Below are 26,676 nucleotides of genomic sequence, written 5' to 3'. Positions count from 1 at the left end.
ACTACAAAAAAGTTTTGAGATATAATCTGAAACCAAGTCGGTTATTTTAATCAGTGCCAGGGGGTGTTAAAACCGTATCAATAAGATATCTTTAATTTGTAATACATATAATGACTTGGCAATCGCACATAATGCTTTACTCGTACCGTACTCGTAAATATGTGTAATGCTCAAACTGCAATTAGCGCTAGCGTTATGTTCAATTAGAATTATTTTTAATAGGTGTCGATGATCCTTATGTCATTATGCAGCCGTGCGATGGCCAAGTCATTATACGTATTACAAATTAAAGATATCTTATTGATACGGTTTTAACACCCCCTGGCACTGATTAAAATAACCGCCTTGGTTTCACATTATATCTCAAAACTTTTTTGTAGTAAAAGCGGTGCGAGACTGGCACCTTTTTACATGTAATGTTTTTGATGGGATGTAAGAGTTACAGAGAGAGAGATTACCGTTCCGTTCGCTACGGCGCAAACGTTTGGCATCTTGGCTAGGCCCATATAAAAATAGAATTTGAATTACGTTATATTTGGTAGACTGAGCGCCGACTTGGAACTAGAAGGGCTAATGGAGAGCTCCAACAACCCGTCGAAGGCGGCCGTCCGCCGCGCCTGCATGATGGTCAGCGGGACCAACATGCCGGCCATCCTCGCGTCCAACGCGCTCGGGGGCTGGCTCAGCATGCAGCTGCCGACCACCGCGGCCGCCGCGCTCGAGCAGCTCTGCTTGCCGCCGCCGATGGCCGCAGTCAACATGGTACGTTACAACAATTTATTAGGAACGAATATAGAAGGAACGGAAGAATAGGAAAGAATAATGGCGCCGTCAAACTGGCAGACATTCAGCGATTGACACTGAACGACCGAATGTGGTTGCGACGAATTGAGGGCTCACACTATACTGAAGAATGCGACAATATCTGCTGTTTTCAGGCAAAATATAACGTATTATCGGTTGTTAAAACAATATACGATACGTTATCATGATTATCACAATAATTATACGAATTATTTTTTTTTTCCCAGGAACAATACCAATCCCACATTATACCGCTAGAGAGCGCTGTCCTGGCCCTGGTCGCCTCCCACATCGAACTCATCAGCGCCAACCAGAAATACTCCATCGCCAACCAGAAATACTCCATCGCCAACCAGAAATACTCCATCGGGATGTCTCTGATGACCCTCGCGTACTCAGCCGCGAAACTTCTAGAGATCGCCGCGCCGAAGATAGCCGAGGATCCTACTTTGATGAAGAGGACGCTGGATCTCGTGGTGCCCGCTTTGGTGAGTTTGAGCTGTCCTTGAACAGATTTGGAATTAATAGCATTCCGAAAGCTTACGCTATAGAGTAATGGCGTTCATAAACGCGCTACAAGCTTTAGTTAGCTATTTGTCGTTTTCTTAGCCTGTTACTTTGACTTATGTATTTGTAAGAAAATGATAAAACATAAATTAACTTATTCAAACTTATAAAGAAAACGTTATGAATAAGGGGGCAAGTTAGTATGCCTCTTTTTGCCACACATTCATTCATGTATGCAGATGCTCTTATTCTCAAATAAAATAAATAAAGAAATGTTCCACCTGGTGTAGTAATCTCGTTCAAATAACCTATAAAGTTTTTAATGCCCGTTGAATATTTTTCCTTTAATATGTTACTAGGTTTCTAGTTAAGATTAAGATCTGGTGCTTAATTATTAACATATTTCTATGTCCAGACGGACGGCCGCCTACAATTCATGTCGCCCGAGCCATTGGGCGCTACACTGAACATTCTAGTGCCCGTTGAAACAAAGTCCGTGCAGCTCATACACGAGCATATACTGAAGACGACATACCCCGTGCTGGTCGATCATCTACAACGGTCCACTGAGAAAACGCTGCGGCACATGGTAAGAGCAATCGAGTAAAATTACTGTTAAAAAAATAAACTAATTGAAACCCCCTACGCCATATGATAAGACAATCCTTTTTATGCCTGCTGAAAAGAGTTAATACTCTTCAAACTGCTGGATCGATTACTATTAAACATAGCCAAGAACCACCGCAGGGAAACTCGCTTTCACGTAAGTAATACATCATTGAAATCGGTTCGTTTGCATAAGCGATTAATACGTTTTTGTCTAAATATCCTGGTCACGGCACCGTTTATTGTAACAGTAGTACTTTCATTCGAAAGTCGTCGAGTCGAGAGTGTCGCAACAGTGTACAAAATTGAGACTTCGCTTTGATCGATTTTCGATACTGAAAAATATTATACGTTTGTGTAGTAGCTTTCCTTTATCAAATTAGTGGCATAAATGCAATTCATGCTCAGGCCCTTTAGTTTCCTAAGTAGGATCTTTTTGTTATTAATAGTTTTATTTAATAGTTTCACAAGTGACAAAATTGACTTTTAACTCACGGCAACTGTAAAATAAACTATATCGTATTATGCAAATATATTTTTTGGTATAAATTATTTTTCATTCGCAGGTAAACTACTGGGAGAGGGCCCTGACCAAGCCCGAAGGCCGGCTAGCATACGAGACTGTATTCGCCGACGAATCCGAATTCGTCCTCGCGAAGATTCTCTTGTCCGTGCCCAACGCGAGGGTCGCGTACGCTGAGAAAGTTGTTGAGTAAGTATAAAATGATAATTATGTGTAAAAAGACTGTTACTTTTATTGTGTTATGTTTCCATTATTTCAGATTAGCTTTAGTGATTAGTAGCACCGCTCAAAATCTCTCTGCTTTGCCTTAAGGTTGACTGGTAGAGAAGTCCGCCTTTTGTACGATAAGTTTTCTTTTGTGCAATAAAGTTTACATAAATAAATTACTTTAGAACGCCTAAGTTACATTCAAAACTTTAGTTAAGGCGTGCAATATGAACTTGGACCAGTTGGATCACACTAAGCTACGTCAAGTGTGAAGGTATATAAATATCTTCAATATCAGTATCGAGGTTTACATCTGGGCTACTAACGTAACGCCTCAACTGGTCAACATGTCGTTTACAAACTAAATTATTTATATCTAATTTAACTAAATACATCCGGTTACCTATCTTCTCTAATATTTTACCCTTATGCCACACGGGTTTCCTATTGACATATGAGCGACACCATACAAAATCATCCACAGCAAATATCCTAGAACCATCACTAGTTTGTATAATTTTCTCTAAGTCTAAGTTTTTCTCTAAGTATTGTTTTTTACACGGTGGATGTAACAAGTCTAACCTACAACGTAAGTCACGGCCCATCATCAACCGCGCAGGGGACGCGCCGGTCGAGCAATGTACGGTATTTCGATACTCAAACAGATATTCTTGAAGCTTTTCATTAATTTTATGTTTACACGTTTGAGTATCTAAGATAGCTTTGATCATTTTTTTTACATGTTTTAACGCTATTCTCCGCTTTTTATCTTATCATCATCAACCGCGCAGAGCCACGCGGCCGAGACATGTCGGTACAAAAACTACCGCTGCCAAAGGTGCAAGGAGAAGGGCCATCTATTGAAAATGTGTAGTTCCAAGATTAAGTCCATTAACAATATTAATGTGGGGACAACCTCAAGTTCTGATGAAGCGGATTCAATTAGTAATTGTAAAGAATGTCAACTTTTTAACTTAAGGTCAGTTAATAACGAACCATTCCTAGTTCCTATTATTCTTGATGACAATGTTAACCTTACCATGGAATTTGACTCTGGGTCAGGCACGAATGTAATGTCAAGCGAGCTGTAATTAAAACATTTTTCACACAAGAAACTTGTTAAAACAAATGTTAAAATGTGCTTTTACAACGGACATAAAATTTCGCCTTTAGGCCATTTTCACACATAAGCCAAATTTGAAGGGCGGTCACGAAATATTCGATTCTTTGTTGTCAAAAATGGTGGTTCCCCGTTACTTGGGCGAGAGTTTATGTCCACATTTGATATGACTATAACGTCTAAAACAAATAAAATTGATTTATTTCCAGCAAATAACCCGGAGATACAAGAATTGGTTAACAAGTATAAAGAATTATTTAACAAGGAATTAGGCTGTTATACACGATCGGAAGTTAATTTACGGTTGAAAGAATGTACGAGTCCGAAATTTTGTAAAGCACGCCCTTTGCCTTTTGCCATTAAGGACACAGTTGAGGTCGAACTCGCAAGATTAGTTGAGGTTGGTATATTAGAACCAGTAAACCACTCTAAATACGCGACACCGATTGTACCGGTTCCGAAATCTAATGGTAGTACTAGGATATGTGCAGACTATTGTGTAACGTTAAACAAAGATATTCACGTTGATAAGTACCCCTCGCCTAGGATCGAAGAGGTTTTTGCTAAATTAAGCAATGGTCAACATTACTCGAAATTAGACTGTAGTCAGGCCTACAATCAGATTAAATTATCAGAAGAGTCTCAAAAACTGACGACCATCAATACGACCAAGGGGTTGTTCATGTACAGCGGCTCGTGTTTGGACTGGCGTGCGCTCCGGTGATTTTTCAGCGCACTATTGAGAACCTCTTGGCAGGAATTGAAGGTGTGACAGTTTTCCTTGATGACGTTTGTGTGACAGGTCCGACTAAAACTATACATTTAGAGAGATTAGAAAAAGTGTTTCAACGATTTCAGGAATCAGGGTTTCGATTAGAAAAAAGCAAATGCGCCTTTTTTCAGGACAGTGTTACATATTTGGGCCATATCATTAATAAAGATGGTCTACACAAATGTCCGAAAAAGGTGGAGACAATCGCTAAAGTACCTAAGCCGTCTAATACAACAGAGTTAAAGCGATTTCTAGGTATGGTAAATTATTACCGGAATTTTGTTCCTAATGCTTCGACTATACTTGCGCCACTTCACGGACTATTGCGTGACGGAGCACCGTGGGTTTGGACGGATAAACAGCAGGAGGCTTTCGATTGGGTGAAGAGAGATCGCGTGTTAGCACATTTCGACCCGACGGCACAACTGGTCCTGACCGTTGATGCTGGACCTGCGGGTCTTGGAGCTGTGTTGGCGCTAATCGACGCCGCTGGCTGTGAACGTCCGCTAGCTTTCGGTTCCCGCTCCCTTTCCCAGAGTGAACGCAATTATAGTCAACTGCAAAAGGAAGCGACTGCCATTGTCTTTGGTGTTAAACGCTTCCATCAATATCTGTACGGCAGACAGGATCCGTTTATTCTAAAGACTGACCACAAGCCCTTATTGGCAATCTTTGGCCAGAAAGGAGGCATGTCGGTGACCACAGCCTCACGTTTAGTAAGGTATGCAATATTCCTGTCTGCGTACAATTATAAAACTCACACATCGAGTAAGGAAAACGTGGTTGCTGATTTTTTTTCAAGGGCCCCGCTAGACAAGGTACCTCAAGAGGTTTCTCGAGACGAGTTAGAACATTGTTCACCCGCCTTGCATTCACTTCAATTAGAAGGATTGCCGGTCACTTACAAAGACATTCGCGAAGCGACGTCAAAAGATTCCATGCTTAAAACCGTAGTTAAATATGTGAATGATGGCTGGCCACGTAAAATTGTATGCAAGAATATCTTACCTTACTTCTTATGTAAAACAGATCTGGAGTTAATCGATGGTTGTTTACTTAGAGGGCATCGAGTAGTAATACCCGCTAAGTACAGAAATGATATTTTTCTCAAAAATGGACGGCAAAGTCGACGTTGCCGGGTAAAAAATAGGTCGCGAAGTGCGTAGTTTATGGTCATTCAAAAAATTAAAAAGTTAAAAACATTGCAGTCTCGATTTCGGGACTGCAATGTCGCATACAAATTCCATTATTTAACGAGTTCCAAACTTTTTAAAACTTCAAATGGCCATATCAAATGAAGGCATAGGTCAGGTAGGCAGATGATCAGCACTTATTATTATAAAGCCTATAACAGACTATCGCACCGCACCGCGACCTTGGAGCGTCGCACCCATAAGTGAGAGCGAGAAACAGATATCTCTTTCTCGCTCTCACTTATGGGTGCGACGCTCCAAGGTCGCGGTGCGGTGCGATAGTCTGTTACAGGCTTAATGTTGGTACCGCGACTATTTAGGTGTCTCAAATAGGTTGGCGTATTTTCAGCAGAAAAATACACTTCTTTTTTTTTTTAAAGGCGGCAAGCTAATTTTTTTAATGGTTGTATTTTTTCTGTGAAAATTAATGGAAAATTAGAACGTTGCTTCTGTAAGTTCTGTAAAATATTTCTATTTCTTGCACCATTTTTGAGAAAAGCACTATATATGACTCGGCTGGAAGGCTACTTGCTGGCTTCGGATTCAATTAAACGGACTCCCAAGGTCGTCCGTTTAAAACGAATCCTCAGCCTGCAAGTAGCTACTTCCGAACCTCGACAATAATGTGCTATTAAAAGAACTCCACCGGTCTCACCAAGGCATCGTTAAAACCAAGAGCGTTGCTCGTTCTCGGTTATGGTGACCCGGCGTCGACCGCGACATCGAGCAGGCAGTAGGCGCTTGCCGCGTGTGCGTGGCGCTGAGACCTACGCCGCCGCGCGCCGTACCTAAACCCTGGCCGCGACCCGCGGGACCGTGGACTAGGATACATATTGACTACATGACGGTCGCGCAATCGACCTATTTAGTAGTCATTGACGCTTATAGCAAATGGCTAGAGTGTATTGATATGTCGAGTGGTACAACTACCAAACACTTGCTTATAAAATTAAACGAGTTGTGTTCTAGGTTCGGCCTCCCTGAAACGATTGTGTCCGATAATGACGTCAAAATAGCCTCTCAAGAATTTATTGATTGCTGTAAATTTAATGGTATCTCGTATCTTACTTCGCCAATTTATCATCCGTGCAGCAACGGACAAGCGGAGAATAGCGTTAAAACATGTAAAAAAAATGATCAAAGCTATCTTAGATACTCAAACGTGTAAACATAAAATTAATGAAAAGCTTCAAGAATATCTGTTTGAGTATCGAAATACCGTACATTGCTCGACCGGCGCGTCCCCTGCGCGGTTGATGATGGGCCGTGACTTACGTTGTAGGTTAGACTTGTTACATCCACCGTGTAAAAAACAATCTGATGACTTAGAGAAAATTATACAAACTAGTGATGGTTCTAGGATATTTGCTGTGGATGATTTTGTATGGTGTCGCTCATATGTTAATAGGAAACCCGTGTGGCATAAGGGTAAAATATTAGAGAAGATAGGTAACCGGATGTATTTAGTTAAATTAGATATAAATAATTTAGTTTGTAAACGACATGTTGACCAGTTGAGGCGTTACGTTAGTAGCCCAGATGTAAACCTCGATACTGATATTGAAGATATTTATATACCTTCACACTTGACGTAGCTTAGTGTGATCCAACTGGTCCAAGTTCATATTGCACGCCTTAATTAAAGTTTTGAATGTAACTTAGTTGAGGGGTTACGTTAGTAGCCCAGATGTAAACCTCGAGCGCGAGGTAGCAAATTCGTCACCCGTCTCTTCTACGCCATTCCAATTGATAGACGATGACCCCGCGGACGAGTGGCAAGACGCGACGGATGGGGAAGCGCAGGTAGATGTAGGAGAGCTGCCGCAACAGCTCGTGGAGAGGGAAGTGCCGCTGGCAGAGGTGGGAGAGCCCACACCTGCAGTGACGATGGAAGCAACAGAATTGTCACCACCGGCAGTTGAGGTCGAAGGCTTAGGGGATCGTGTCCTGAGACCCAGGAAGGTTGTAAATTATAAGGTTTAATGTTTGTTTCTGTTTGTTGTTATTTATGTATAACTTAGGAGCAGTATATTGATTTTAGTTAATAATGTTTATTTATGTCTTCCGGTTCTTCAGCTAAGGGTGGAGGAGCTGGTATGTATCCTCCAGCCTTGGTTGTCTATGATGTTCGATCACGTTGACAATGTTTTGTCTTAGAAAATATATTCTTTTGTCCTGACTAGAATCTAGAGTTTTATTCATGTTTATTTGAGGATTATTTCCATACTTTTCAGATAGGCATGCATCGTTCCTGTCAAGTTAGTACAAGTGTAGTGGGGCTGACCCCTCATAGACATTCATTCGTAAAAGTGGTCCCTTCCACCCAATCCTAGCATCTGTATCGATTTATCGACGCTTCATATGGTGACTGATATAGTTATTCGCCCTATAGTAATTGGCGTAAGTGACATAATTGGGGAGCATATTCTGATGACAGAGCGCTGAACGCTGAACTCATAGCGTAATTCATATTTTCTGCCGTTGTTCACAGTATATTCATAAAGATCTTCGCTGGCTGCGAGAACAACGAACTCAGTAGCTCCCTCTGCATATCAATATGCAAATACATCGGCGTCGCGGATCAACAGAAGTTGGCCAGTCTGCTGTCTCACATCTGTAGCAGTAAGTGACATGTCCGAACATGCTCGAGTGAGATAACCGAGCGACAGCATAGCTTGCCCCTTTTTCTATGAGTTTTGGCTTAAAGGGCTGGCATCAGGACATTAAAAAAAAAACAAATATTTGACACAATTCTAGGGATTGACAGGGCAAGCTATGATGCCGCCATGTGCTAAGTACTTCGACCCGCCAACCCCAATGTGTGTTAGACGTGTCTAAAGCTTTGGATTCCTCCGAAAGCGGTGCCGTCTATATGACGCCGCCGCAAAAGACGGCCGTCTTTACGGTGACGACATGTGGACGTCATAACACACCGTTAGCCACCAAGGTCAAAGCGGCAAATTTGAAAAATGTAGGCGCAAAGGGATATCGTCCCATAGAAAATTTGAATTTCGCGCCTTTTTCTACTGACAAGATTTGCTTGACCATCTATAATTTACTTGGAGGATGAAATATCATCAGAAGAGGAAAATAATCGTAGTACGGAATCATTTATTCAAATCTCCTGTCATTTATTAAAAATGGCGTCACCGCTATCTAATAAAACGTTCACGAAACTATCGACACCGTCATGACGGCCGTCATCCAAATGACGGTACCGCTTTTTTTACGTTACGTTGACGATCAACGCTGTCTAGGAAACCGCGCCATCTTGTTTACAGAGACAACGTTCTAGTGACGTCATTCACCGCTATATAGCGGCCGTCATATGACGGCACCGTTTTCGGAGGAATCCAAAGCTTAAAAGGGCTATAGAGAGCGTGCACGAGAATTTACTAAGGTGTGGCTTAAAACTTCGTATAATAAGGAGCCAATAAGGAGATGGAGGTTCAGTCATCTTGTAGCGTAAAATGCAAACTTAAGTTTAACCGCATCGCCATGCTATCTCGTTCAGCTCTGCTCATTACGTATAAAAATAACTTGAAATGGTTATTCCAGTATTTGATAGTGTTCAAATCGACATAATTAACAAAGTGTCAATCCATAACAGTCACAGGCGCCAAGCGCTCAGCAAACGCGTCACCTACTGAGACTGAGCTCCCCACACCAACGTCGACGGCGCCCGAAGGAGGCGCCCACGCGTCGCTAGCGCTCCGCAACGCGCTGCGCAGCGTGTTCAGAACAGAGAGTGAAGCTACCGCGCGGACCGGAGCCCCGGAGGCGCCGGCAGGATCGTAAGTATTCTTCTAAAACGGCAGACGCTTGACGCCAAGCACAAGCAGTAACGCTCATGGATTTTTCTTAGTGTAAGGCCTGAGTGGACGCTCAAGTTGGGCGTGCAGCGGGGCGGGGCGCGCGGCGTGCATGTTAAACAAATGCAAGCGTATAGGAGCGGCCTTAGTGCACGCTGCTCAAATTACTTGTGAGCCCGACGCCACGCTGCACGCCCCGCCGAATGCTCCGCTTCGAGCGTCCACTCAGGCCTTACACTTAGGCTTTTAATAAAACATGGACGATGTTGGGTGTCCATGGGCGACGGTAAATGCTTACCATTAGGCGATTCGTCTGATTGTTTGCTTCCTATATCATTAAAAAAACTTATCTTTCTTATAGATCCCAAGCGACGAGACCTGCGGAAGCAGATGATACGTTGATACGGGTTGGCGGTAAGAATAAATGAAACTGTAGTTTTTAAAATAACGAACTAAATTTATTCTCCCTTAACTTCCGCCGCAAGCACACGAATACGTCGTAGGGTAGGGTACGTTCTAGGCCGGTACTGATTTTGCTCCGAGGACAGTTCCACCACGCAAGTACTCCCCTGAAGCTGCCGGAGCCACTGCGGGTTGGGAGACGGAGACGGACGAGCTGAGGGACGTCAGCTGGGGCCGCTCAGGAACTGCCGGACCGGTCTTCTCGGCTACGGTTCTAGCCGTAACTAGGCTCCCTGGAATTTATTTCCATTGTGTGAAGAAAAGTTCTTAATATGTCTCCGCTGACTGTACCCGGCACGGCAAGAAACAAAGCGAGAAGCAGTACTGCGTGATGATGATGGTGAAAGTTTGGTGATGTGCGGAATGGTACAGTCAGACGGAGTTTACACTTTGCACTGATGTTAAATTTAAAATAACAAGTTATAAAACAAAACTGAATATAGGATCTAACGGTCAAATTTTGAATTTAATAATTACTGGAAATTAAATTAACTTATAGACTTTAAAGAAACACAATTTAGCAATTAAACAAGATGTAATAAGAGTGAAATGTATGCAAGAGTACTTGAATTAAGTGGCAAGCAAAATCACACAAAGAAGTAGCATAGCGAAATAGCCGTTACAAATATCATTTAAATCTACCTGCTTAGAATAAGCATAAGAAATGTTCAACACTTACCCAAAGGGGATTTCAAAACTGAATTTAATAAATTAGTACTGAACGAGTACAGATTTAAGACAAACGTATATATATTATTCGTTATTAAAACTCGCCGGCTACGTGTAAAGTCGCTTGCGCGGAGGCAAAGCGAACGTGCGCCGGCTTCGAAAGCTAGATTTCTCTGTGGCTGCAGCGCTGGCGAGTGGGCCGCCGCGGGAGCAGGGCGCGGGGCGGGGAACGCCAACAGCCGGTTATAGTTTGTAGCTTTCTAGTAGAGCCCGAAGGCTTATCCTATTGTCTATTGTTCAGTAAAACCGCTCGTGCCACGTGCCACAACCACCTGCATAAAAAATCGCTCGTTCACTTTACCCAGGTAATTGAATTACAACTCCTATGGAAATTGTAATAAGATTCAAAATGAACTAATGGATAAATATTCTGTTACGATGTGTGTGGTCAGTACTTCCGTTACTGAGTGCCGGCGAGTCGAACGCTACAGAACCAGTCTAAAATGTGTCATCGAGATGCGTAACAAAGGCGCGTTATCGGAGAGCGCACCTACACTGGTTTTTTGAGCGTTGGACTAGCCCGCGCTCAGGTGCCAAATAGAATAATGAAGACCCTTTTTTGCAGGTAAGTAGCACGTGCGGTTTTACTGAACAATAGACAATAGGATAAGCCTTCGGGCTCTACTAGAAAGCTACAAACTATACTTCGAAACAAAGGAATGTTGCGCGAAGTACAGTGCGTCGCAGAAAAGAGGAAACAAACTGAGACTTGATACTAAGTATTTATATAGCCTTAACGTATTTTAATTTTAGTGTATTTTAGAAGTGTTTTATTATTAAGGTATTTATTTAATTATTAGGATATTAGTTATTTAATAACTTAATTTAACCAAGGTTACGTAACGTTTTTACGTTACAACGTACATCCCATTTTATAGTAATTAGCTTGTGTCCAACTAATAAAAGATTACTGCTAAAGTAAGGGCACTAAACACGAAGATTTTCGTACATAGACTCGCTATTTCCTATCTCTATTGCACAGGGATAATTATATTGCTGTCTCGCTCGCATAGTGGCATTGACCACAAGCACCATCGGTATATCGATGTACGAAATTCATCGTACATAGCGAGCCTCTTAAAGTTGGGAAACTTTGTATATTTAACTTGTAAAATTTGTTAAAGCGATCAAAAATATCTTTGTGTATATAGTTTTTTGTTCATAAATTGTTTTTATGAAATTGTCCATCAAAATCTTTTGACCCTCGCAACAGAGACCTGGGTGGACAGCGAACCGGACAAGACGGTGCTCGTCGAGCAAGCCGCTGATCTCGACAAGACGATACTGCTGACAGATGTCGCCAGCGACAACGCGGCCCTTCTCACCGCTATATGCAAGCACATCGTGCAACACTGGTATGTCTCTTGTTACACGGTTATCACATTAAGAGCTCATTTAGACGGCGCGCGAATACGTATACGATTTTAGTTACATTGCGGACCATTGAGGTTACATCAGTTCAGCCGAACGATCAAAATGACGCAATGTAGTGAAACTCGCGAGCGAGTTCTCGCACCGTCTAAATGAGCCTTAAGCCTTAGAACGCACTGCGATCCATTTCTTGCGATTTGAGTCTAATTTCTTGCGGTTTCAGTCATGCAAGTGCGTGCGCTTATGAAGAATGCCGTACGTTACACTTTTTGCATTTCCGAAATAGCAAGAAATTAATCGAAGTGCATTCTAAGCCTACTGCGAATCGGAACGCCGCTCCGTTGTGTGAGAGTGACAGCGCATGTATATAGGGACATCCCACTCGCACACCAGAACGGCGCACTGTGTGACGACGCTATACTTGTGGTTGGCCATGAGAATTTTCCGTTTTTCGATGATAATGATGATGATGTTGTAATTGTAGCACCGCTCACAATCTCTCTGCTTGGTCTTAAGGTTGACTGGTAGAGAATGCCTTATGGCATTAAGTCCGCCTTTTGTACTATAAGGTTTTTTTCTTTTGTGCAATAAAGATTAAATAAATAAATAACTTTTTATGGTGTTGACAAAGAATCGTACAATTTGGCAGCGCTAGTCCTAATTCCCAAGATCCTAACTAAATTTCATATAATTCCGTTCCAACCACGGGTATGGCGTCGTTCCACGCACAGCACGGCTTGAGGTTCCGCCTCCAACGTGAAAACCACACGCAAGCACATAGTTCACGTTTCTGCATTCATTCGTTCGTTCATGTTTGTTCGGCATGTATTTATGCCGGCACCACATGCTTGATGTTAGCTACAAACACCAAACACATGCCAATCACCACCCAACACAAACAGGCATCCCCAGGCTTGGAGAACGTGCCAGTTTGTCGAACACCCCTTTGATTTGTGCAACTAACATTGACAGACATGCTATTGTTTTACATTACCAAGAAGAAGAAGAAATAATCATCGATTAAACAATAATATAAGCAATTAAGGGTGCAAAGATACCAATTAAAAAACGACTTTGTATTATATTACCATTACCTAGTGGAGATTTGTTCATGCTACTTCATCTGATATAACAAACTAGTATTTTAAAACCAATAGTTTTAATTTTGTACTTGATACGTCATCCTGAAGATTGTCTGTTCGATTTAACGCAAACGCAAAAGGAAAATGGATATAAACCCGGCCGATGCCGCCCAAGAGGCCGCCTTGTTGCAATCCGGGCTCGACCCGTGCGATGTGCATCGCCAACTGAATAGGAGACGATCGTCCATGAAGTGAGTATTCATGCGTTCATGAATTCATTCAATGAGGCATTTCAGCACCCCTAGTATAATCAGGATCAAATAGATAGTGACGGCCAAAGTCGCCAACATCGGAACGCATTCTTATTCATATTGAAACAAAGTTGTGTGACGATATGTTTGGCCTCTTTGCCCGTCACTTCGATGTTGATGCTGACTATACTAGTGAGCCGTGCCACTATGCCACGCGACAGAAAAACTACTCGTCTCTTCTCACACAGACGGAGAAAGAAGTCTATAGTCTATCTCTCGCGAGGGTCTAGGGCACCATGTGCGCTTTATCTAAGGAGGTTGACATTGCTTATTAGAACGATAATGTTTATATCAACGTTAAGTTTAATTCGTCTCAAGCAAAAATATCTAGGAGGGATAAAAGTGTTATACCTATCAGACATAAAAGCAAATACGCTACCGGTGAACGAGGCTATACTCTATTCTCTGAGACTTATATTTTATTGCAGTTACTTTGCTTCTAAATAACTTGCTCGCTACAATCTATTTCAGTCTATATGTAATCAGTCTTAGTCAAGGAAAGTTAGAAAATGATTATCCGATGTCACACTGCTCCAAATGAGCATTATGTTAAGCCCGTGCTCTATATGTATCGTATAAATTGTACGTGTTGTAAGCTAAATCAATGTTCAATGTCTGTGTCGTTAAATTACTGGACAGTTGAGAACTCTATGACGACTAACATTTGTCAATTTAATTGTTTCCAAATCTTAACAAGATTTTTCGTTACCAAGAAAAAAGATCCCACATTTATCTGAGTCATTTTAACTGTATTTTTGTCAATAGCGACGACCAAGTGAGTGAGCGCACGCTGGCCGTTTTAATCACCGTGTGCGGCGAGAAGGCGTGCGCGCCCCTGTTCATGAGGGAGATGTGCCGGTTGGCGGACGCCCACTCCGGCGGCGACCACAAGCAGCTGTTCCCGGCGGCGCAGGGCTGGCTGACGACATGGTGAGTGAGACGGCACTGTATACTGTACTCGTGAGAGGGACCGAGCACGCTAGCCGCCGTGATCACCGTGTGCGGCGAGAACGCATGCGCGCCCCTGCTCATGAGGGAGATGTGCCGATTGGCGGACGCTCACTTTGGCGCGACCACAAGCAGCTGTTCCCGGCGGCGCAGGGCTGGCTGACGACATGGTGAGTGAGACGGCGCTGTATACTGTACTCGTGAGAGGGAGCGAGCACGCTAGCCGCCCAGCCAGCCTATTATGGATAGCTTTATCCATCTTTATCCACGTGATAAAATAACTGTCACTGTTTAACACCGTGGGAAAGAAAGTGACGGACACCGTTTTATCACGCTGTCACGTAGACAAGAACGACCATCATATCCGTACAGATCACCGTGTGCGGTGAGAATATTTTGTGGGATTTTATAGGGATTTGACGAACGTGGCACTTCTTACCTTGTCATTAGTGCCAATAATGTGAAATCCAAGTGAAATCCGTAGCGGCTTTTATAATTATTGTTATTGTGACAAGGTCAATTAAATTATGGTTATGTTTTCAAAATGACGGGCGTTTTTCCGACCCCTGCAAATAACTTAAATGTTCATCATTCCATACCCATCTACAGAAAGTAATGTGCCCCTCTATTTCAGCGTGAACAAACTCAGTGCCCCCGAGGTATTGGAGAAGCTTGAAGAGGGTCAAGTGGATGACGCACTAGCCCCGCAGATCGAGTCGGCCTGCGTGCTGCTCTCATATATTGCTGACGCGTTGCACGCCATCAACAACTCGCAGCAACCAAGTAAGAATTTTCACAAACAATGTCAATGCGGAGAAGACAGGCAAGAACGGGTCTCTATTATTTCCCTAAAAGTTTTAATATGTATGTATAATTTATTAATAATGTATTGTTTGCCCGCATTTTCGTTAGTCATAATTCATTTGGTTCAGAAACTCGTCATTTCTCAGGATTGCCACAAAACAAACCTAACCTATCTATAGGATAACCTTACGAAAATCCTGAAAAGCAGCCATTCTCACTGTACTCTGCAGTAATGACTTATGTAAGTTTATTTTGAACCCCCGGTGCAAAAAGAGCACCCCTCTAAAAAAAAGGGATGTTATACGTTTGATGCCAATTTGCCAATGTATGTGTGGCGACAGGTGTTTTAATTATTAGTATTTTTATAAATAATATTAAGATACTTAATATTCAAATGCCGTTGCGTCTCCGCGCGACGCGAGCGTACGAGTACTTGCCTTATCGCTCGGTTTGCTTCGCCGTAGATCGGCGGTTATAGTTTTGCCTTTTTATGTAAACTTTCTTTATGTGCTTTTCCTATCTTCTGTGCTTACTCTGACTATCTCTTCAACTATACTGTGCTGTGCTTTGTACTCTTACTTTTTTCCTTTGTGCTTGTGACTCTTGTGTGCCGTTATTTGACAATATATAATTAATGTGGAACTAGCTTGTTTCTCTTATCTCGTTAGGCTAGTTCACCACATAATTGGTGACGACAACGATTAATCGTCATGGCTCAGCCAAAGTGTTTATTTATAAGGACTTGGCAACTGCAACTCATGTTTTTGTGCGACAAGATTTTGTTCGTAGGTCGCTTCAGCCACCGTATGCTGGCCCCTACCGAGTAGTTGATAGGTCGGATAAGTATTATAGGGTTGACGTCGCCGGTAGGGAAGTTTCTATTACCGTTGATAGGTTAAAACCTGCCTACATTCTGTCAGAACCGTCTGGCCCTACCAAAACGTCATCGACCGTGGTACCTAGCTCAGTTTCCGTTCCTTCTGAACCTAAAGTGTCTCGTTCTGGTCGCCATATACGTTTCCCCGATTATTATCGACCTTAAAGGTCTCGGGGGGGCTGATGTGGCGACAGGTGTTTTAATTATTAGTATTTTTATAAATAATATTAAGATACTTAATATTCAAATGCCGTTGCGTCTCCGCGCGACGCGAGCGTACGAGTACTTGCCTTATCGCTCGGTTTGCTTCGCCGTAGATCGGCGGCCCGAGCGCGCATTCGTGCGCGCTCGGAAATCCCAGCCAGTCGGCAATTTACCACTCTCGAGGCTGGTCGCATGCGCTCGCGCCGCCCGAGCTAACGGTTAATGCTTACGCGCCGACTCGCTTGCTTTATATTCGGTTTGCGTGCGCGCCGAATACGCTTATAGTTTTGCCTTTTTATGTAAACTTTCTTTATGTGCTTTTCCTATCTTCTGTGCTTACTCTGACTATCTCTTCAACTATACTGTGCTGTGCTTTGTACTCTTACTTTTTTCCTTTGTGCTTGTGACTCTTGTGTGCCGTTATTTGACAATATATAATTAATGTGGAACTAGCTTGTTTCTCTTATCTCGTTAGGCTAGTTCACCACATATGTCTGTCTGTCTGCCTGTCTCATTTTTTTATGTGAAAGCGAGTTATCTTGCGTTGGTTATTAGCTATGTTTTATAGAAATCGATCCAGCAGTTTGAAGACTATCAGCTCTTTTCCAAAATGATATCATAATGATGATTTTTGTCACAAAATGGATTGTGTTGTGTCTGTGTGCAGATTGGCGGTCCGTCAGCCCGACATGGGAGGCGCCGTACGACCTCGGCTTCGACTTGGACTATGCTGACGAACAGCAAGACGATGATGACACCAGCGCTGATGATTCCGTAAGACTCGCACTATCATATCTTATCTTGTGATTTAAACTATCGTATCCCTCCTAACCGTGAGGACTTAAAGTCACTGTTTCAATAACATATTCTGACAGCTGAATACTGAAGGTCAACCAGCATTTTAGCGGACTGGCCCCTTAGACAACATGCCAATCGCTATTGCTACGTAGCGAAAGAAACGCAACTGTCACTGTCGTACTAATATGGAAGAGTGATAGAGAGATACAAAGCGATTCGATGGCGAAGCGCAAGCGATCGTCACCTCGGCTAGGCCGCCTGGTTAGATAAACAAAAATGTTTTAATGTTACTTCGTTTTCACCATGATTAATTAGTTTCATTATTTCCCTAGGACGAAGACGCCATGCTTCAATACAAGCTATGCACCTTCACCGTGACCCAACGCGAGTTCATGAACCAGCATTGGTACCACTGCCACACGTGCAAGATGGTGGACGGCGTGGGCGTGTGCACCGTGTGTGCACGAGTGTGTCATCGCACGCACGACGTGTCCTACGCCAAGTTCGGCAATTTCTTCTGCGACTGCGGCGCCAAGCCCGACTCCAGGTAAACACAAGCTATATGAACCAGCATTGGTACCACTGCCACACGTGCAAGATGGTGGACGGCGTGGGCGTGTGCACCGTGTGTGCACGAGTGTGTCATCGCACGCACGACGTGTCCTACGCCAAGTTCGGCAACTTCTTCTGCGACTGCGGCGCCAAGCCCGACTCCAGGTAAACACAAGCTATATGAACCAGCATTGGTACCACTGCCACACGTGCAAGATGGTGGACGGCGTGGGCGTGTGCACCGTGTGTGCACGAGTGTGTCATCGCACGCACGACGTGTCCTACGCCAAGTTCGGCAACTTCTTCTGCGACTGCGGCGCCAAGCCCGACTCCAGGTAAACACAAGCTATATGAACCAGCATTGGTACCACTGCCACACGTGCAAGATGGTGGACGGCGTGGGCGTGTGCACCGTGTGTGCTCGAGTGTGTCATCGCACGCACGACGTGTCCTACGCCAAGTTCGGCAACTTCTTCTGCGACTGCGGCGCCAAGCCCGACTCCAGGTAAACACAAGCTATATGAACCAGCATTGGTACCACTGCCACACGTGCAAGATGGTGGACGGCGTGGGCGTGTGCACCGTGTGTGCTCGAGTGTGTCATCGCACGCACGACGTGTCCTACGCCAAGTTCGGCAATTTCTTCTGCGACTGCGGCGCCAAGCCCGACTCCAGGTAAACACAAGCTATATGAACCAGCATGAAATACCATTCGACCAAGTAGTGATGTATTGTGACGGCCCTTTAAATTTCACTACTAATGTCCGTTGAATCCAGGAAGTTCCAGAGACTTGGGCCGTAATGCTTTGTACCTCATAGGGTTGCAATACGTGTCGCCCTAGGTAGGTACGTCTTTTTGACATTCCACTTTCCATTCCATTCCACATTCCATTCCAGTGGTCCACAGGAACAAATGAACCAGCATTAGTATGACTGCTACACGTGCAAGATGGTGGACGGCGCCGGTGTATGGACAGTATGCCGATTTTTAGGGTTCCGTACCCAAAGGGTAAAAACGGGGCCCTATTACTAAGACTCCGCTGTCCGTCCGTCCGTCCGTCCGTCCGTCTGTCACCAGGCTGTATCTCACGAACCGTGATAGCTAAACAGTTGAAATTTTCAAAGATGATGTATTTCTGTTGCCGCTATAACAACAAATACTAAAAACAGAATAAAATAAAGATTTTAGCGGGGCTCCCATACAACAAACGTGATTTTTGACCGAAGTTAAGCAACGTCGGGCGGGGTCAGTACTTGGATGGGTGACCGTTTTTTTGCTTGTTTTGCTCTATTTTTTGTTGATGGTGCGGAACCCTCCGTGCGCGAGTCCGACTCGCACTTGGCCGGTTTTTGATCCCTATTGTAATGTCCACATCTGTTTCAGCTGCCAAGCCCTAGTCAAGCGTTCCGTGACCCTAGGCGGCGCCCGCTCGGGCGGTGAAGAAGCGCCCCCCGCGCCCTTCCGCCGCCGCCCCTCCAGCCCCATACCGCCCGCGCTGCTCGCGCCGCCGCGCCGGCCCGTGCTCGCCGCCAACATACAGGGTACACCTCAGATAATATCATGTGTGATCAAAACAATGTCTACTAGTGGCTCTGTGAGCTGTAGACCTCGCGAGCAGAGCTTAAAACTGAATAAATGTATGGCAAAAATATTTATCAAAATATAGGTATAGTACATGTAATATAAACAAAAAATTAAAAACTACATAAAGCTACAAACAAAAATTAAACGAATACGCTTAACCCGCGCTTAATAAATAAAAAATACGAAATTTTTCATTTTTAAAAATAAAAAACAAAAATACGAAATTTAAGTATAAAAAAAATACAAAAAGTTATGTAGCAGTATACAATTACTGGGGATGGAACCAGGGACCTGCCGATGCAAACAAAAAAAGCGAACGTTTGCAAAATACGCCATTATAGTCCTTACTAAAGCTGACGAAATTTAGCTACTCATTCTCAAGTAAAAACTAAATATCTAAATACCGCCAAAACCAGCGATACAAATTTTCTGAATTTTTGGCCATTTAATCTATAAACATATCTCAAAAAGAAAAAACTCTTATGATACCGATACGACTATTTGTTTAGGCGGGAGCTATCACGACTCCGCCATTTTGAAAAATTTCTAAAAACCGGATCGACAAAAAAAAAATTTTGTCATAGAATTCGGTCACAAAATTTCACGAAAATCGGTTAAGAATTGCGACCTGTAGAGGAGAACATCCGTACATACAAAAGCAAAATGCCCGAGTCAAAACGTAGACCTTCGCTACGCTTCGGTCAATAAACGTCTATAAACGTTGTCAATTTAATCCACAATGACCACTAAGCTTTTGTTGTTTGTATTTAATTGATTGTATTTTATTATTTTATCAGGCTGCCGCCAATACCTAGCCTCGTACTCGGGCTGGGGCGCGTGCATGGACAAGGTCCGCAAGCTCCTCGACGTGTTGTCCGGCCCGGTGCGCGCCGCGTGCGAGCGCGGCGCGGCTGTGGGCGCGCACGGACGCGCTCAGCGCGCATTGGCGCAGCTGCATTTAGGCGAGAAGAGATTCGTGCATACTGACAACCTTATGGTGCCGACGCTGGGTACGTAGCATCAAATATTACGTCCAAACGTCGATTAATTATAGCCTATTTCGAAAATATTTGCGCGCGAATTATCCGAATTTTATAATACTGGACAAACCGATCGAAAGACTGTCTCACGTCATTTGAGACGTTGGTATGGTAGCTACACAGTATAGCCAGCAAAAACGGTACGAAATTACTCTGTGATACTGTTTCAAATTACCACATGTTGCCATGTAACTCCGTTACATTTCTCCTTCACACTTAGCAAAATTCATTAAATAAAATTTAGGCGAAAGTTGCTTTAAGGTGTTATTTTCAAGCTCTTGATGAATACCAGTACAAAAATCCTAATTTAGCATTGCGCCTTATAGGATCTAAATATGATTTATTTAGTATGATACTAATATATATGCGTCATCATGAGGTACATATAATTACAGAAACATTTGACCAAGTTTCCACAAACAACGACCGAATGACAATCAAAATCTCTCAGGTTCCCAAGAGGGCGCGTTCGAGAACGTCCGCATGTCGTACACCGGCGAGAACGGGCAGACGATCCGCCAGCTGATGTCGAACCACAAGCTGCGCCGTGTCGCCATGTGCTGCCTGGCCTCGCCGCAGGGCCGCCGGCAGCATCTCGCCGTGTCGCACGAGAAAGGTACTTTTCACAACACCTATTCGGAAAGGAGCTTTTTCTTCCCTGCTAGGAGGGATCAAAGTGACACTTTTCCTCCCTGCTAGGAAGGATCAAAGTAACACTTTTCTGTTCTAGCACACTATTTTTACATTTTATTTGCACATTATTTTTTAGCTTAAATAATCTGTTTAAGCATCAGATTGTGTCAACACTAAGATTTTTTTATTTTCCTCATAGTTGATGTGAAAAGCAGTATGTGACCACAGTATCAAAATTATTTCGTCTTGGGCGTTAACACTTGAATCCCTCATTACGCTCAGGATTCTACTTTAGAATCCATCGCTTCATTCAGGATTAAATGTACGCCCTTGACGGAAATATATCATTTTGATCCCTTGTAACACAAACTACTATTTCATCATCATCAATGGTCACTGCATCCCTGACGGATGAATGTTGTTGTGTCAAGAGCGGTTGAGACGGCCAATGCATTATATAAGCCTATCGCTGCACGGCACTTCTTGTCGCACAAGTCGCATGTGTGAATATGTTGAGCCTCTGGATTCGAGACCAGGCTACCAGCCTGATGAGTCTGTTAATATTCTAATCTGTCTGGTAATTAACCTTTTCAACGCCAAGAGCCACTAAAGTGGTCGAGTGCTGTCGTGCCCATGACGCCAACAGCCACTAAAAAGGCTATGACGGACGCTGTCAAAGCAATTTTCCTGCTGACAGATAAGGTTTATTTTCGCTCTTCATATTGCAACCATTTGGCGTATAAGCCACATTTTAGCATGGGACGAAAAGCGTTGAAAGGTTAAAGTCTTAACACTAGCATACATAGTGAGAAATAACTGAACACTTAAACTTGTATATGTTGATATGGGTACTGCCTGAAATAAAAGCTTTTTATTTTATTTTTATTAAACACTTGGCTATCGCAGCCATTATGTAACTCCACGGTGTAATGGAGCTGGCCGCGCAAGAGCTAGCATTTGACAATCTTTTACGGTCCAAGTCGTTTAGCAGGACAATAAATAATAAGGATTATCTTTTCAGAAATGGGTAGTTTATTTAGATCCTAAGTTTAAGTTTTGTACATTCCCTTGGATTGTTGTGCCAGCCATTTCCACAGCTCTTTAAAAAGTAGCAACTAACACTATTTTTGTCTCCCCAGGAAAAATCACCGTACTCCAGCTATCCGCTCTACTCAAACAGGCGGATTCGTCCAAACACAAGCTGACCCTCACTCGGCTCTCATCAGCACCCATACCGTTCACCGTTCTCACGCTGAGCGGTAACCCGTGGAATGAAGACTTGCTGGCCGTGTGCGGTTTTAAGGAGTGTCACGTACTGACGTTCAACAGTGGAGGTAACATTTACTGTGGCCGGTGACAGTGGAGCGGCAACTCATATGAAATATGAATGAATATAAGATGACGTTTATACGACTTTTCCATATCCATACTTTGCTCATGTCAAGGAGAACGTATTATACTTTGACTCTTTGAAGAGCGTCACTTTCAATAATGGTGGTGATACAATAAATTTAAAAAAAAACCCGGTCAAGTGCGAGTCGGACTCGCGTTCCAAGGGTTCCGGACATATGAAATGTCTTAAGAACCCGTAGGGGTCGGATGAAAAAGTATGTAAATAAGTCCGACTCACGTTTTCCTGTCATCTTAGTAAATAACTATTTTGTGTATCTTTTTCAAAATTGTATACCCAATAGTTTCGGACATAAAGGGGAGGGGGGAATGGTCGGACAGACAGACAGACAGACACACAAGTGGTCCTATAAGGGTTCCGTTTTATCCTTTTGAGGTACGGAACCGTAAAACTACACTAGACGCCACAAAGGCACAGTAGAAAAATCCTAAAAATATGATTTTGGCTGTTTCATAATGTGTTTCTAATTTTTATTCGTCCTACAGGCACAGTGGCAGACCACCTAGTCATCAACCCCGATCTGGAGGCTAACAACTACATAATCAAGGCGCTCTGGCTGCCCGGCTCGCAGACGCAGCTCGCGCTGGTGACCTCGAACTTTGTCAAGATATTCGATCTCAGCAAGGACCTCAACAATCCTGTGCACCACTTCCTGGTGCCTAGCGGAAAGGTAAGGATTGATCTAAAAATATATGACAATATTTATCTTAGCATATTCATTGTTTGCCACTGAAGCCGTGGGCATTGTGGACAAAATTTAAAAACCCTTTTAAAAATCCTATATTCTTTTTTTATTCATTTACATATTAGTATTCAGCATACATTGTTAAAAATATTACAGCTATTTACATATTAATCATTACATTAGCCTCATAAGGCCCAAAGGTCCTACCTATAGTACCTATTCAGTTCGATGTAATTTAGGTAAATCATGTTCAATTGGAACAGAGTCGATTTTGCTTTGTTTCGTTCAATTTTCAAACAACGCAAAATCAAATCTATTTCCTACAATTTAAGTTCAAATTTCAGTGGCAAATTTTGGATGTTTCGTTTCGTGTTCGAAGCCTCCTAAGGGAGGCTAGTTTATTACAAATTAGGTACAAATTTGGAAAATATTCACCCTTTAAACATAGACACACATTTGTTGTTCAGGTCCGAGACGTGACGTTCGTGAACCAAGAAGGTGTAATGCACATGATATGCATGAGCTCACCTGGCCACATGTACTGGCAACCCACCAGCGAGGAGACCCGCGCTTCTCTTGGCACTTTCTACATCACTAACACGCTGGAGGTTCTGCATCCGGATATACAGGTAAGTGTCACAGACAAGACATCCTCCAGACTGAGCATAGTAGCGCTACCCCCTCTGCCACAAATATATACGGTAGTTTTACTCAATTTTCGAGTCAAAGTGTCTTTGTGTGACGTCCGTGTCTTTGAACGGACCAATCACGGCACGGGACTCGCTCACTTCGTCCCCCGACCCCAGTATTTTTGGCAGCATCGGTTTCATGAAATAATTGCTCTAAACTCCGTCTAGAGGATTCCTTGTCTATGGTAAGTGTTGTGAAGTTAAGAAAAATAGATCTTGTGGTAGACGTTATAAGGTCTGAGTTTGCGGAGGCTGCATTGTGTGTTGCTTACTCGTGACCAATTTTCTCACGCGCACTCGGCGACGTGTTTGACACCAAACATTTCGTCTTAACGCGCGTAACTGGTCTATCTGACATAATGGGGTATTATTTTCTCATTTTAAGAGATAGCTGTTCCCTACTGGTTTTACCCATAATCATGACGCCTATTAGCATTTAGTTTATCAGTTTTCTTATCAGACGAGAAACTGCGCAGAACAAATCGAGGTATCGTGGTCATGTGTGAGAAGCCAGAGCGCCCACCGCGAACACCGAAGTTCGCAAGTTGCGGGCATCTTTCTCTATTGCTCCAATGAAGGCGTAATTAGGGTCGGCTGCACCAAACTGTTCGTATCGTTAAAGAGTTCGCTAAATTTGTATGTATGGAAAGTTTCATAGTAAAGCGGGGCGCGTCGGCCTTGGAGGATATAATCAAACGGAGACGCCATGTCTGTAATTTTCTGTACAAAACCGTCTGCCGATTTTTGCGGGGGAGGGGAACGTCAAATGTATGCGTAACGTAAAAATAGCCATGTCAGATAAACGTCAGTCCATACATTGTGTATGACCGTTGGCCGCCTATTTTCGACAGAGGGGAAAGCCTGTTAATGGCTACTCCGTTTAGTTGTATCCTCCAAGGCGTCGGCTGACGTCGGTCAGTCTGTCAAATGTGGTTGGTGCAACTGGCCCTTAGAGTGACAGAAAAGTTACCGGCAATTTGTGAACTTCGGTGTTCGCGGTAGGCCCTTGGATTCGTGTTGCGTCACCGAGCCAATCCTATTAGTTATAGTTAGGTATTTTTAGGGTTCCGTAGCCAAATGGCAAAAAACGGAACCCTTATAGATTCGTCATGTCTGTCTGTCTGTCTGTCTGTCCGTCTGTCCGTGTATGTCACAGTCACTTTTCTCCGAAACTATAAGAACTATACTGTTGAAACTTGGTAAGTAGATGTATTCTGTGAACCGCATTAAGATTTTCACACAAAAATAGAAAAAAAAAACAATAAATTTTTGGGGTTCCCTATACTTAGAACTGAAACTCAAATTTTTTTTTTCATCAAACCTATACGTGTGGGGTATCTATGGATAGGTCTTCAAAAATGATATTGAGGTTTCTAATATCATTTTTTTCTAAACTGAATAGTTTGCGCGAGAGACACTTCCAAAGTGGTAAAATGTGTCCCCCCCCCCTGTAACTTCTAAAATAACAGAATGATAAAACTAAAAAAAATATATGATGTACATTACCGTGTAAACTTCCACCGAAAATTGGTTTGAACGAGATCTAGTAAGTAGTTTTTTTTAATACGTCATAAATCGCCTAAATACGGAACCCTTCGTGGGCGAGTCCGACTCGCACTTGGCCGCTTTTTTTTAGAGTTTGTTCTTGTGGTTTATGCAACTATGTTGTGCAGGATGTGGCTGGCATGGTCGGCGGCGGCGGCGTCTCCGTGTACTACTCGCACACGCTCAAAATGCTGTTCTTCTCGTACGCTCACGGCCGGAGCTACCTCGCGCCGTTGAGCACGGTCGAGGACAGCGTCAAAGGTAACTTTTGTTTAACTTTGCTCTGATATAAAACTGAAGCTTGCCAAAATATCCTGAAAAATTAACTCGTCACAAAACTTTACTTATTTATTACACTTTCGAACTAAAAGGTCGAATGCACTTGAAACTTATAGATATACGGCGTTATTCATAAACGTCTGCTAAGTTAATCAGCTGGTCGTCGTTTGTAGAGAGGGCTCTGTGGCATAACGACAGATAGGGACAAACGATGATCATCAACTGATTAAGATAGCAGCCGTTTATGCATAACGCCAATATTTCTTAATGTAGATGAGGGTAGATTAATAAAGACAGTGTGGCAACAACTCATCATGTAACTATTGAATAAGTTTCACAATAGAAACACAGAAGAAGAAGAAATACATTTGTTTAACATCTGGGTATAGAATAACACACAATACGAGTTACACAAACTACTTAGATGCTAAACAGGATCCCCACTCAGCATAATGCCACGGCAAGCCATGACGCTGATTTTCAGCGGGCACCTGACTTAAAACTAATCTACACTTAAACTAAAACCCGTCTTTCTTGTGCAGAGTACTTATTAGTTTGATAGTTTTTTACGCGCGAATTTAACTAGTCACATCGTCAGCTAATCTCGATTCAGCTTTCCACAAAAAAAACTCATGTTTACGGCATTTAGTGAGTGAGTATATTTCCAGGCACAGCCCTGATCCCGCAGTCCCTAGCCACGCCGCCCAAAGAAGGCGGCCGCGGGGGCGGCAAGCAGGGCGGCGTGCAGGCGCTCTGCCAATGGGCCGAGGTCCCCGGACACCCGGGCCTGGTCACAGCGGTGCTGCAGGCCTCCAACAACCCTGTGGTGCTGATGCTCACCCCTAACAACATCTTCGTTCAGGAGATCAAGGTATTAGCCTTAAACTATGACTGCCCTAGTGGGAGACAGGGGAGAGAGAAAGTAAGGTTAGCATCAGGTTCAGCAAGTACACAAAATCGATTTTTTTTCCGAAATCATTAATTTTCGCTTAACATATAAGGATATAATCTAATCAGTAGTGACCTTCATTTGGAACATTCTGAACGCCCCACCCTCTATATTGCAAGACGTCATCAATTTATCGTGTTGTATCGTGGCGGTTTGTTAACATAGCAAGTTCTATAGA

At 43.2% G+C, this 26,676-nt stretch overlaps 1 protein-coding gene across 1 annotated transcript in view; it reads left to right on the top strand.

Moving 5' to 3' along the window:
* LOC134660695 (protein purity of essence) overlaps nt 1–26,676 on the top strand; it is a 130,281-nt gene that overhangs the window by 31,518 nt on the left and 72,087 nt on the right. Inside the window, exons 24-43 of the mRNA XM_063516475.1 lie at nt 543–762; nt 1,032–1,292; nt 1,727–1,900; nt 2,484–2,629; nt 8,224–8,354; nt 9,343–9,526; nt 9,906–9,958; nt 11,949–12,090; nt 14,265–14,429; nt 15,082–15,230; nt 17,000–17,106; nt 17,463–17,677; nt 19,067–19,224; nt 20,065–20,277; nt 20,759–20,923; nt 22,080–22,274; nt 22,837–23,021; nt 23,504–23,665; nt 25,399–25,531; nt 26,218–26,420. Coding sequence (XP_063372545.1) covers nt 543–762; nt 1,032–1,292; nt 1,727–1,900; nt 2,484–2,629; nt 8,224–8,354; nt 9,343–9,526; nt 9,906–9,958; nt 11,949–12,090; nt 14,265–14,429; nt 15,082–15,230; nt 17,000–17,106; nt 17,463–17,677; nt 19,067–19,224; nt 20,065–20,277; nt 20,759–20,923; nt 22,080–22,274; nt 22,837–23,021; nt 23,504–23,665; nt 25,399–25,531; nt 26,218–26,420 — 3,361 coding nt within the window. The remainder of the gene's footprint in view (nt 1–542; nt 763–1,031; nt 1,293–1,726; nt 1,901–2,483; nt 2,630–8,223; nt 8,355–9,342; nt 9,527–9,905; nt 9,959–11,948; nt 12,091–14,264; nt 14,430–15,081; nt 15,231–16,999; nt 17,107–17,462; nt 17,678–19,066; nt 19,225–20,064; nt 20,278–20,758; nt 20,924–22,079; nt 22,275–22,836; nt 23,022–23,503; nt 23,666–25,398; nt 25,532–26,217; nt 26,421–26,676) is intronic.

Source organism: Cydia amplana, chromosome Z, assembly GCF_948474715.1.
Source record: "Cydia amplana chromosome Z, ilCydAmpl1.1, whole genome shotgun sequence".
NCBI lineage: Eukaryota > Metazoa > Arthropoda > Insecta > Lepidoptera > Tortricidae > Cydia > Cydia amplana.
This window is presented reverse-complemented; position numbering and strand designations above follow the sequence as displayed.